Here is a 13337-nt window from a genome sequence, read left to right as displayed (position 1 = left end):
ACACAGGGATATCAGCACAGTGAATCAGGTTTAAAAGGTTGAGTTAATGGTAATGTAGCTGAGTGCAGCTGTGCACACAAACATCTTTGAGCTTTTGCAACATGAACGTCTGAATGCTACTTCAAAGCCCATAAACATGTCAAATATTATTACGTTGGCCTAAAGGTCGTCACATTTAAAGGACCAGTGGGTAGTATTTAGAGGGCTCTATTGGCAGAAATATAATATAATATTAATAAGTATGTTTTCGTTGGTGTATAATCACCTGAAAATATAAATTATTGTGTTTTTGCTACTTTAGAATGAGCTGTTTCTTCACGGAGCCGGCTGCTATGTTTCTACAGTAGCCCAGAACGGACAAACCAAACACTGGCTTTAGATAGGGACATTCACGTTTTCACATTTTCTTTCAGCTGGTTGCTGCAACCTCACCGCTAGATGACACCACATCCTACACACTGCACCTTTAAATATATTCCACTACTCTCCTGTACTGGAATTAGCTACAACAAGATTCGTCATAACCGAGTATATGTCTGGACCGTGTTTGGTCAGTCCGTGAATTTGTGGCTAAATCGTTCTACAGATAGTCAGTGGTCATGTCTATAATGTTGAATCCAGCGGCACATGTCCACCAGGTCCAGTGAGGACGCTAGGGGCAAAGAACGTATATTGCCAAAAAGTGAAAGTCAATTGTTGGTTCCATTGCAACAATTATGTACGCTTATGTACGTTTTGAATTGCAGAGTGTAAACTAACCCCAGGTTGCTAAAACAATGCTGAAAACGCTAAATAATAATGAGGACATGACCTCACTGGCCTCAGCTATGGCCGAGAATGTACATATATATATATAGTATGCAGCTGTAATACCAGTAGTAGTAGTATCAGCAGTTACAATGACAACAGCAGCAGTAGTAGGAAAGGATTAAAGGGCAGAAGGGGGTCAGAAATTGTTGGAAATTGTAGTGCAATTTTTCTTTTCGCTGAAGGAAGGATAGTCTGACTTACCTATATTCAAAGGTGACGCGTCAGATATATTATACTGATGTACCTTGACAGAGGAAGGCTGAGGTGTGGAAACTCCCAGCAGCACCTGGGCCATCTTGTTGATGACCAGCTCTGTGATCAGCTGTCTATCTTCCTCCACGTGCTCACCGATCAGAGGCATGGAGCTGTCCATCACCTACACAAGAGACACAAACAACAGCCAATCAGGGTCCTGGATAGCAGAAACAACCACAGAAATGTAACTCTACGATTCCTCCACTAGATGTCAGCGTTATCATGAGGATTGTTCAGACCCCTGGATGATGTCAGCGATAATGGACTCTGTGGTGCTTTGCCAGCGACGATGAGTCATTTCACAGAGAGATCACATACACAGCAGTGTTCTCCACAGTAGTTTGGCCGTTATTGAGTTCAGACAATATAAGCTACACAACACTCTGCTGGCCTTTAACGTAATTTATCGCCGGATGCTCTGAGCATGACACTGCCTTTTCTGTTTGTTCCCATGCACTATCGTACTCCTCAGAAAGCCCCTTGTACTGGATCTGTCCTGCTAAGTCCTGCATGCAAAATTGAGAAAAACAAAGTAGAAATCCTTGAAGTTAAAATCCTGATAATAAATAAAATGAACCAAAGTAAAAAGAGAAACTTGAATAGCTTACTGTGCATGTGCAGAGATGATGTATAGCTTTATTTTAAGGGCTCAGGAGACTAAAATGTTGAGCGCTCCTGATCTACTCTCAGTTTAAGCAGTAGATAAACTGAATAGGTATATTTGAACACTCAAATCTCATCTTTCAAACTGACAGCTATGTCTCCGTGCCACCCTCTGATGTGCAAAAAAGGGGACCCACAACTAGACTTTCCAGTGAGCGGCAGATAAAAAGTGACTCCGTCTGTAAATATTATGTTGCCCCGGGTATGACTTGGAAGGGCACAGACCACATCCATCGCCATGCACAAATAATTAACCTCAAAGAAACCGTTTTCCCACCGCTCGAGCTCACATGCACGTACACGTGTACTGCAGAACCGCAGAGCACATGGGGCTCAGAGACCCGCCGCCCTCCTCCTCCTCCTCCCCGAAGACCAAAACAAACAGGAGCAGAGAGAAGTGTGGCTGCTGGCACCGCCGGCTTTGGATGCAGATGCCCCGGTGTGGTTGGATGAGGCTGCTGCACCGCGCCCCGGCCCACAGGCTGTAAACACACAGCATGACGGGCATGCATGCATGTGCTGATCCTCTTGTACACAGTGTACGCCGAGCGGAGCCCGACCACGTGCTGCAGAGAGCGTGCAGGGATGCGATTCCAAACAAACAACCCTGTTAGTGCTTCCCCCTCCGTCTCTGGTTGGAGTTGTTTCTGTTAGTGACATCAATTCAAGTCAAAATACTTAATTCATCCCTCAAGACAAAACACACAAATCATGTGGTGTGGTGTTTTGTTAGATTGAAATCGTGCGACCTTTGATGGTACAAAACACTACTGATGTACAAAAAGACTTTGCAGAGCCAGGGACCTGTTGCTAATGTTATAACTAGAAGTACTCACGGTTGTATGCCTCCGCCAAGTTGTAGCTTACATCCATGTCTGTCCAAAATGTCATCACTTCATCCTTTTATCCTACTTGTCCTACTACTAATTTGTGTTAAATTGTCATAATTAGCAAATTAATTCTTGATTTATGGGCAAAAGAAAGTGTTTTGTGAAGTCACAGTGACTTTTGACAGCCAAAATCGAATCAGGTCATCCTTGAATCCATGTGGACGTTTGTGCCAAATTTGAAGAAATTCCACAACAAAGCGTTCCAGAGATATCTCTTTCATGATAATAGGATGAACGTAAGGTCACAGTGACCTTGACCTTTGACCACCAAAATCTGATCAGTTCATCCTCGAGTCCAAATGGAAGTTTGTGCCAAATTTGAAGAAATTTGCTCAAGGCATACCTGAGATATCACTTTCATGATAATAGCATAATTGTTAGGTCACAGTGACCTTGACCTTTGACCACCAAAACCTGATCGATTCATTCTTGAATCCAAGTGGACGTTTGTGCCAAATTTGAAGAAATTTGCTCCCAGGCGTTCCTCAGATATCATGACAATGGGACGGTCATAAGGTCATAGTGACCTTGACCTTTGACCACCAATTCTAATCAGTTCATCTTTGAGTCCAAGTGGACGTTTGTGCCAAATTTGAAGAAATTCCCTCCAGGTGTTCCTGAGATATCGCGTTCACAAGAATGAACCAAACGTACGTGGGTACGTACAGACAGACGGGCAACCTAAAAACATAATATCTCTGGCCAGAACTGTTGCCCGACGAGGAGGTATAAAAATGACATTAGTTTGATAGCAAATGTGCCATAATTGTCCTTGTTAACGTGGGAGAACGGAAAGTTTGACCTGCATAGCAACAGTAACTAAGGGGGCCTTGCTAAGCAATGGATCAATTAAAGAAAATGTCGGATGAAACTCCACAATCTATCGCTGTACTAGTATCTACTGTAACATGCACTGTCTGAAAACCCCTCTCTTTTTGCTACAGCATGTGAAAGTGCTAGTTTTTTTATATACTCTGCAGAGTATATAAAAGTTCCCTCCAATAAAACAGGACGTAGATTTTGGTCAGACGCAGCCAAACCATCCTTGACAAGAGTCTCATTCAGGTCCCGTTAGTTAAAACCCTTCCTGATGTTAAATCCTCTCCCGACATCATGTTTCATGTGGAAACATGTCAAACCACAGAGTAAAATTAAAATCTTTAACGAGAGCCGGATTGTTTCATGCATGCTTCAATGTAATGAAGTCAAATCCAAATGTTTATTACTTTTTTTCTTTGTTTTTAGTTTGAGATCTAACCACTTGGGTTCATACTGTTCTCCACAGAACCACTACCAGAGAACCCTTCCTTTTCTCCAGCTTCTTGGAGAGGATTTGGCGGCGAGGTGGGGCGTGGCACGGTGTTTTGGCCGGTTGAGTCATTACCACAGGGGACTGAGCAGAGGCCTGGCAAAAGCAACCGCCGGGCCCCCACTTCAAACGGCGTGCGGTGGGCGAGCAGAGCCGGGATCCACCCTGCTGATTTATTAGGATACGGAGTCATCTAGCAGAAGACTGGAGCTGCAGGCTGAACCCTCTCTGCAGCCAGCGCTGGAGCACGGAGGTGTTATTCTGCTCTTTTATTGAGCTGCAGTGTTCTGTCTGTCTGGACAATGTACCCGCGGCTGCATGGGAAAGTTCACGGAGCACAACATGTGAAATGTGCTCGTTTGAAATTATGGAGCAGTCGCGGTACAGGGATGGGCAACAGGGTGGTGTTTTCCTGGGAAAACAATTTTGGCTTTAAGATAGCGACATTTGTCATCCTCCCTCTCGCTAGCTTAATTTTTAGGATTCACTCAAAGTTGAAAAAGAGTTAAAGCTAAAAATAAAAGCCCATGGATAGTTTATCTTATTGAGTACACTGTGTCCTTAAACTCTATTCACTGTATCTCCTCTATCTCTGTCAGTATCATTCAAATAGCTCAGGTATGTCACGTCACTGTGTCAAGTAAGATCATGGTATTGAGTCATGTCGTATTCCATCAATGTGTTTGTCATGTGAAGTCATGCATCTTAAAGGCCCGGTGACCTTTCCGTGTTGTCACTTTCTGTTCACATCATGCGCCAAATACATGCCAAAAAAACACGTCATGTGACATCACGCTAAGCTGTGCTGTAATAGAATGCAACATCCTGCCGTGTCATATCACGGATCATAATATGACGTAGGACGCCGGTGGTGAAAGAAGTATTGAGATTCAATACTGCTTGTTGTTTGTATAAAAGTATAAATGCATGAGCAGCAAAATGTACTTTAAGTGTCAAATGTTAATATAGGTGACAGAACGGCCTCTATCAGAATGTTATATTATCCTATATTATTAGATTATTATTAGTAATGAATTAAGGTGTAGTTTAACAATAAGAATGCATCATATTTTATAAGCTGGTCTTGTGTTTTGTATGTTAAATCCTAGTACAGTACAATACAGTATAAAGTACAATAATGTCATGTCACAAAAACCTTTTCATAAATCACACAGGCCGTATTTTCGTCCGAAAATTGTCACACGATTAAAAATAAATACGACCTCACGTTATATCAATCACGTTTACACACCGACTACATATTGATGTTTAGCATATACAATGTTACCATGTTCACTGTCTTAGTTTGGTATGTAAGCATGCTAACATGTTGATGTTTAGCATATATAATGTTTACCATGTTTTCTGTCTTAGTTTAGTATGTAAGCATGCGAACATGTTGGTGTTTAGCATATATAATGTTTACCATGTTCACTGTCTTAGTTTAGTATGTAAGCATGCTAACATGTTGGTGTTTAGCATATATAATGTTTACCATGTTCACTGTCTTAGTTTAGTATGTAAGCATGCGAACATGTTGATGTTTAGCATATATGTTTACCATGTTCATTGTCTTAGTTTAGTATGTTACCATGCTAAAATGTTGATGTTTACCATGTTCATTGTCTTAGTTTAGTATACGAGCATGCTAACATGTTGATGATTGACTTTAGCTTTGCAGGTAAGCACATTAAAATGTTGACCTGATGATAGCACTATATGGAAAGTGCAAGAATCCCCAAAGTGATTATAATTCATCCTGAGTCCCATTATCATTATGTTGCATCAGGTCATGTCATTTTATGTTGATTTCCTATTGTCATGTTACATGTCATATTGTGGTGTTGTATAATTACTGTCATGTCATTTGACTTGAAGCTCTTCTTTGCTGTGTCATGGTGTTGTGGGATATCATGTCTTATCGCAGCCTCCTCTATTGTCTGTACACGTTTTCAGTGAGTCGACACAAAGCTGGAGTTTTCCTCGTGTTAATACCAGCGGAAGTAAACTGTTAATGAAGTGCCTCTGAGCAGCTCATTACTTTTCATTAGGGAGAGGTGTCATGGGCTGATGTCTCTGTCTGGAACAAAAAACAGATTCCCGCCGTGATGGACCGGCAGCTCTTCCCTGTCGCGGTTAATTAAATTCCATCATGCTGAAGGGTTAGAGAGCAACAGACGAGGAGGAGGAAGTGTTGCTTGTCAGAGAACATTGTTACTCGACTGTGTCACCGGTTTCTCTGACCAAACAGACCCAAATCTAAAGACTGCACATCTCTGGGGAGCTGGCAGATATTTCCTGAGACTGAGTTTTAAAAAAAAGAGGCTTATTTTCTCACTGCTGACCTCACCCAGCGTGTAGATAGAGAGAAGTGTGATGTCATGGTCTCAAGCTAAATATGGGCACATCAGATGTCCAACAGACCGGCCTGTTTCCTTTAGATTTGAAGACATAAAAGACCGCTCTACAAACAAAACTGATTACAGAACTATTTCCCCGTCTCTCCGGGGTATAATCATTAAAGGAAAATTCCCCCAACTTCATCGTCCTCTTACATAGTATATCATCAGTCACCTCCTGTGCGAGTTCTTTTGAAGGCGATGCTATGATTCACCTCTGTACTTCTCTCTCAACCGGCCTCGTCTACTTCCACTTCAGCCACTGATTTCCTGTTTTGCAACGACCCCCCATATAACAGGACTGAACCTGCCTGAACATTTTAACAGTTTTTTTATGTGCAAGTAGAGAAAGTGACAACAATACTGAGAGAAGACTGAGATATCTTACATTTGAGAGAAAGCAAGCCCATAGACTGTATATAAGAAGTGGACGTAGTCACCGGGACGTCACCCATTGGTTTGTGGACTGCCGTTTTGAAGCCTCGAGTTCGGCATTTTGGCTGCCACCTTCTTGGTTTTTCGCAACCAGAGGTGACACAAAAGGATGGAGCTAAGCACAACTGAACGCTGAATAAGACATTTTTAGGTGACCAAAATGTTACAATTAACTTCCATGAACTATAAACACACTGTGAAAGGGTAAAAGCTCTAAGACGAAAACACGGACAACTCCCAGACTGCACAACACCGTGGTAGCGACCTGTCAATCACAAGGTAGCCACGCCCTAAAGCATCTCCTGCTTTATGGTCTATTTGACTCTAAATGGGACCATAATTTACTAAATGAACATCATGCTGTATTGAAGAAGACTTGAAACTAGCGATTGAGACCATAAACTCATGTTTACAATGTTTACTGAGGTAATAATTCAAGTGAGGAGTAGGCTCATTTTCTCATAGACTTCTATACAATCAGACTTCTTTTTAAATTTCTTATTGGCTTCATTTTTCAGACCCGGAGGTTGGCCACTCTGTCTGTCATTCTCTGGGGATTCATTCCTATGAGTGACTCTTTTCATATTACACATAATCAGTTGATCAGTGACTAATATAAAAATACTGATTAAAGCAGCATTACAGACCCTTGAATGCTTTTCCAGCCTTGGGTGGCCCCAGTGGTAGTTGAACTCTAAGCCCAGGCCGTGTCACCGCCATGCTCATCCCATTGGGGAACAAAACCACAAACCTGAAGTTACCGCTTACCAAATTGGTTTGTGTCAAGTCATACAACAGACAATTTTATTTGTCTACAAACTGGAAACTGCACGTAGGAAAGCCAAACTTTACCAGTAGACTCCAAATAAACAAGCTGATGTTGGTAGACGCAGTGAGTCAACAGCTGCCGCCTGATGTTTTCATTCTCCTGCTGCCTCTGTTTGGTCTACAGACTAATCATCCTTTCAAGGCTCTGATTATGTGCCATCAAGTCTGGCTACACCCTTCCCTGTTGACTTTCACTGTGATATGAAAAACCCAACGTAATGTTAACACTGGATTGGCGTTATAAAATAACTATTAATTAAGTTTAATTAATTATCAATTATTATAAAATGTTACTGGCGTTTTACCATGCAATGATACTAAGAACTGGTCCACAAATGACCGTTGAAGGTCGAGGGCTGGTAACTCGCCAAGAACTTTGTAAAGAGACATGTTGTCCGTCTAATTTTTGATGAAATTTCAAATTAAACCAGTAATTATTTAAATTAATGTTTGCAAAACATGAGGTATATTTTTCTTATCGCAAGTTTCAGCCTCTTTTTCTTGAAATTATTTCCCACTGTGCAATCTTTAGACTGAAGTTGGGTGTTAATCTGAAAACAAACTGACCTCGATGATATAGTCGTTGCCGTCTTTTCCGTGGACGGCCTTCACTGCACAGATGTCTAGACCGCCAAACATCTCAGCGCAGGAGTCCACCCACAGCCGATATCTGGAACACAGAGACGCCAATAACTGATAAAACAATAATTAAAGACCCAACAATAGAGATATCATGAAGGGCGCGTGGCACTTCACAGGGCTCACAGTTACGAATACACTTGAACTATAATACTCTAACACTTCAGGATTTTTAGGGCAGTTTTATACATAAAAGCTGTGTCAGTATGTGGAATATGAAAGAAGCCTTTAAGGGTACGAACTATACAAAAGGCAGTAAATTGTCTAAACAGATTGAATCGTATCTCTGAGTCAGCTCACCTGTCGGTCATTGCGATCTGTTCCAACATGGCAGAGCCGGTGTTGGCCTTCCAGTTCCCAGAGATGGACGTTCTCCTGCAAATCAAAAAAACAAAAACAAGAAATGAATCAACCTGCCTCCGGTTAGAAATCAAGACTGAGTCAACTCTGTGCATGTGTAGCTGAATAGAAAACCTCACGGGAGAAGCTATCATCAGTCCATCGGCGATGATGATGATTGCCATCCACACCTACATTACGACTGTGTCAGAGCCATTTAAAGACGTGCTTTCATGGTGAGGGGCGGGGGAATAACGAGATGAGATAAGGCTTGGCTGCTCTGTTCCTTTGCTTTTTTGGTCAAGTAATTGTTTAGATTTAGAGACTTGAAAGCGAAGAGGGTGTTGACTCATATTCTTTGTTGCTATACGCTCGACTTAACTTACAGAACGAGGTCTCAAATGGGTGTGTGGGTTTGAAGGAGGAGTGGGACCATGACTTTGTGAGAGTGCAGACATCTGCAGAATCTAAGATTTATGTTGCATTGTGTCTGCTAATATATTTTGCCAGCAGATGAGGCCTTCTGCCATATTTACCAAGGTTTTTAAAAAGTCATTACAAAGCTTTAAGGCTCGTTTCTTCTGTTTCGACATGTTTGAAAACGTAATAATAAATATTTAGTTGATGTGATTTTTTTATGTGGTAAAATGTTAGAAAAAATGTATCGTGAACAATGAAAAATAACATCTCGTGGCACCATTTGTCCATATTTAAAGGGATAGTTTGGGTGTTTTGAAGTGGGGTTGCATGAGGTAGTTATCCATAGTCAGTGTATTACCTACAGTAGATGACGGTCGCACAGAACCGAAGCAATGTACTGCAGTAGTAGTGTGCGATTTGAGACCAAACCACTACCCTGTCGAAATTCACGCACTACACAATTATGTATATAGTGTGCACAGTGTGCTACATGGAAGTGTACTAACGGAAGTATCAGAATGGAGAAACAGCATGTCTTTAACATTTAAGTGTGATGCTGGCTAAAGGGCACTAAGGATATTGTCTGCATAACTCTGGAAGGGATAAATGTGCAAAAGAGTTTTTGTTTAGTTCCTGTGGCTCAATAGTTCCTGGAACTATTTGCGATGTGATGTCTAATGATGGTTTCAATGCTGTTTTAGATGATTTTCCACATTTTCCACCACCATTGACAAAAAGAAGATTGATTTTCTGATGTGAAAGTGGGCAAAACTGAAGATATTAGCTTCATAGGCAGCTTCACTACATCTGTAATGGTATCAGCCATCAAATGTGTTGATTGAAACCTACATAAATTGATTCTCTTTGACCTTGTTGGCCCCTACTGTCAAATGTATGATGCCGGCGGTGTGAAACATCTTACATGTACGCCTTGTAGTTGTTGCCGATCTTCTGGATGCGGATGTCGTACTTGGACAGGACGTAGGGCTCGGTGGTGGCGTAGGTCCCGGCCAGGGCCACCACGCTGGTGATGTCCTGGAAGTCCTGTTGGTTCTCCACTTTGATCTGTGGGAGGGAGAGACACCACTTAGTTAGTTAGTTAGTGGCTAATTAAAGTCTGTGGTGGCCGCTGAGAATTCCACAGGAATGTTACACTTGTACGCTGGCGGGATAATGAAGGGGTCCCTGGATGGAAACATTGCCGAGGGCTGCTTTGAACTACGTCACCTCGCACTCCCGTCAAGTGATTAGACTGAACACACACAGGCTGAGGGGAAACGACACAATGGGAACCTGTCAACTAAAAACATGACTCCTCTTACATGAAGCTCAAAGGTATTTTTCACTAGAACATTTAGATAATTAGGTAACGATGACGTGTGACATTGAAACATAGGAAGGAAACAACTAGCTGCCCCTCAGCGGTAATCTCCAAGACCCTCATGTAGTTATCTTATCTTGCATACAGGAGCTCTCATTGGCCTCACTCTGAAGTCTTCCCTGATTGTCTTTTCTGTGGATGATGTTTCTGTAGGTGCTGCTCTTTTCTTTGACTTATTCAATGATGTTGATACACAGATTTATGAAGTGTATTCATAGAAATAGAATAAGAGTAGAACAGACATTCCCATTCAAATCAACGTGGCAGGATGGTCAGAGCCTCGGCCGTTTTTATGTGTACCATTGCCATTGCGAACGTTGTAGCGTTGGAAATGTTTGTCCTGTGAAATCCTATGTATAATCATATCATAAATCAAAAGAGCAGATTCTGAAATCTTTTAAATAATGTTTCATTAATTATTATAAATTATATAATTTAATTTGTTCACAAATAAAAAAAAAATTCTGACGAACAGTTCACTAATTATTTTACGTGCGTCAAATGACGCACTGGTACTAGTCAAATGACCACGGAAAAACAACTGTCCGTTCTCCTGTTCTATTTCTATGGGTGTATTCCATCAGGTCATGGGAAATGGGCCATCTTAGCAGACAAACACATTAATCAGCTTTAATGTATGGCTGTCACAAGTGTCTAAAGATGCCAAATGATTCAGTCCAGAGCTTCCACTCACTCGTCACCATCTCCCTCACTGGTATCATCCAAGTTCTACACAGTGGAAGCGCTGGGAACGGATCATGAAGAAAGACAAACCAGATAGAGAAACCAGGAAGCCCTGGTTTTCAAGCCTTCAAGCTTTTCAACTCATCACTCTGTTTTGCTGTTTTGAAGGTGAGTTTAAGTGAACTTAGTGGGTGTAAAGGTCACCAACTCACTCTGGGAAGGTATGGGAATGTGATTGATCTAAACAAGGCTTCATGTCCTTTCCAGGGCTTCACAGGGTACAATAGTTTTGCCTCAGATGCTAATATACAGTAAGTTATTTCAAAAGTTGCATGTAAATTGCATGACTCATGGTCTGATTTTGCTGATATGGAGTATCGAATGGAAATTAGTCACTTGTGAGGATTAGAGAGGAAACAGTTTAATGCTGTGTTTATAACGGTTTAAGTTTAGTGCACTTCCAAACACAAACAGATCCTAAAAAATAAATAAAAAAGAAACACTAATTGTCCGGGTGGAACAAAGAAATCCCCGAGAGCTTTTAAAAATGATGCAACGCTCAGCAAAAAATGAACAAGAGAACCGAGAGTTGGAAAACAAATAAAGCAAAAACCGAGCGAGAGCGGGAATGGTAGCGAAACAATAAAAAGTAGGTTTAAACGTTTAAAAGGAGAGCGGGCGACTTTGATTTGGTTAATGTGGTCCAATAAACAGTGTTGTCACTTTGATGGGTGATAAAATGAAAACTGTTGGAAACCACATAAAAAGCTGTTCTACTGCAACTAAATCCATTAGTTTCCCCCAAATGAGCTCATAGGGCAGACTGGCTAATATATTTAATTTGTCAAGATGATAAAGTACATGTCAGATGAACAGATTTAAAAATAGATATTTATCTTAAGAGTTGAAGCCAAGAGTACAGCAGGAATACAGCACACACACTCTGGTGTCCATATTGGAGAACCTCAGTTATTAGAGAACAGCTGATGTTGTCTTTGAACCTTTGTACCAGTTGCTGGTCTCCACGTTAGTCACTATCTAATGTATATTGAGTTTTATATCATGTTAGCTTCGTAGTAAATCCTAAATATATCTTACAACAGTGGATGCACCCTAGCTAGGATACAAGTAGAGCGTACCACTGGCTAAGAGCTACAAGTACAGTAGATGGCACAGTAAAATGGCATTAACAGCCTGTCACCTGTTGAACAAGGCAAAAGTGAGCCTAGCTCACATACCACCACTCACCGCTTGGCTCCTACTAAAGTAGGGCCAAAGGTTTTGCCCTTTAGGAACTGATGGAATTAGTCTATTGGGCACAATTTAGCTTGTTATTAGCTCACCTTCTTCAAGTCCAGAGTGCCCTGGACTTCTAAAACCAAAAGGCACAACTAGACCACACTGTCAACCATTATAGCAAATTTTAAGTTCCTAAGTTAAATAGTTTCTGAGTTACGAAGAAGAATGTGTTATTTCTTCTTTTAAAGGTCCCATATTATGCTCATTTTCAGGTTCATATTTGTTTTTTGTGTTTCTACTAGAACATGTTGACATGCTGTAATGTTAAAAAAAACCTTTATTTTCCTCATACTGTCGGCCTGAATATGCCTGTATTTACCCCCTCTGTCTGAAACGCTCCATTTTAGCGCATTTTGACGGAATTGCGACGGAGTTGCAACAGAATTGCGTTGCTAGGCAACAGCTTGGGTCCATGTGTACTTCCTGTCAGCTGATGTTATTCACATACACTGCAAACAGGAATAAACTGGGACACATTTAGAATGTTTACGTTTAAAACCGTGTAATGGGTCTAAATATTGTATATTTGTGACATCACAAATGGACAGAAATCCTGACGGCTTGTTTCAAATGCAGAGTTTCTGAATACGGGCTGTGTGTGTTTCTCTGTGGATTGAGCGTTTCGATACTTTCACAGTATTTATATAGGCCTTAAGCCTGCTTTATGATAAAAAATCTCACTCTTTTATAAAATGGGACCTTTAAAAGATTTTTTTTTTTAAAGATGGACGACGTGTCTCAACTTCCTCCCACTGTACAGAATAATCGGTTAACGAGGGTCGGCTGCTGGTTAAAAACATTTTTCAAAATTAGCATCCCTACTTCTGTATTCCTCTTTCTTTCTTTTGATCTAGGTGTATCATTGTTTTTTGTCTATCATACTATTTCATAAATGACAAAATGGTAGATGTGTGTACTAAAAATGTATTATAAATGTGTCTAACTTCTTTCATACTGTGAGTGTTGCTAACAGAGTGACTAAAGCA

At 41.0% G+C, this 13337-nt stretch overlaps 1 protein-coding gene across 2 annotated transcripts in view; it reads right to left on the bottom strand.

The window, feature by feature from the left end:
• The window catches only part of syn3 (synapsin III), a 109706-nt gene that overhangs the window by 3289 nt on the left and 93080 nt on the right, over positions 1 to 13337 (bottom strand). For both annotated transcript variants that reach the window (XM_074626175.1, XM_074626174.1), the window contains exons 8-11: positions 9910 to 10052; positions 8529 to 8603; positions 8157 to 8259; positions 1055 to 1186 (exon numbers count right to left, since the gene is read on the bottom strand). In XM_074626175.1, coding sequence (XP_074482276.1) covers positions 1055 to 1186; positions 8157 to 8259; positions 8529 to 8603; positions 9910 to 10052 — 453 coding nt within the window. The remainder of the gene's footprint in view (positions 1 to 1054; positions 1187 to 8156; positions 8260 to 8528; positions 8604 to 9909; positions 10053 to 13337) is intronic.

The sequence above is a fragment of the Sebastes fasciatus genome, chromosome 23 (assembly GCF_043250625.1).
Source record: "Sebastes fasciatus isolate fSebFas1 chromosome 23, fSebFas1.pri, whole genome shotgun sequence".
Classification (NCBI taxonomy): Eukaryota; Metazoa; Chordata; class Actinopteri; order Perciformes; family Sebastidae; genus Sebastes; species Sebastes fasciatus.
Note: the sequence above shows the minus strand (reverse complement) of the source record. Positions and strands in the feature narration are given on the sequence as shown.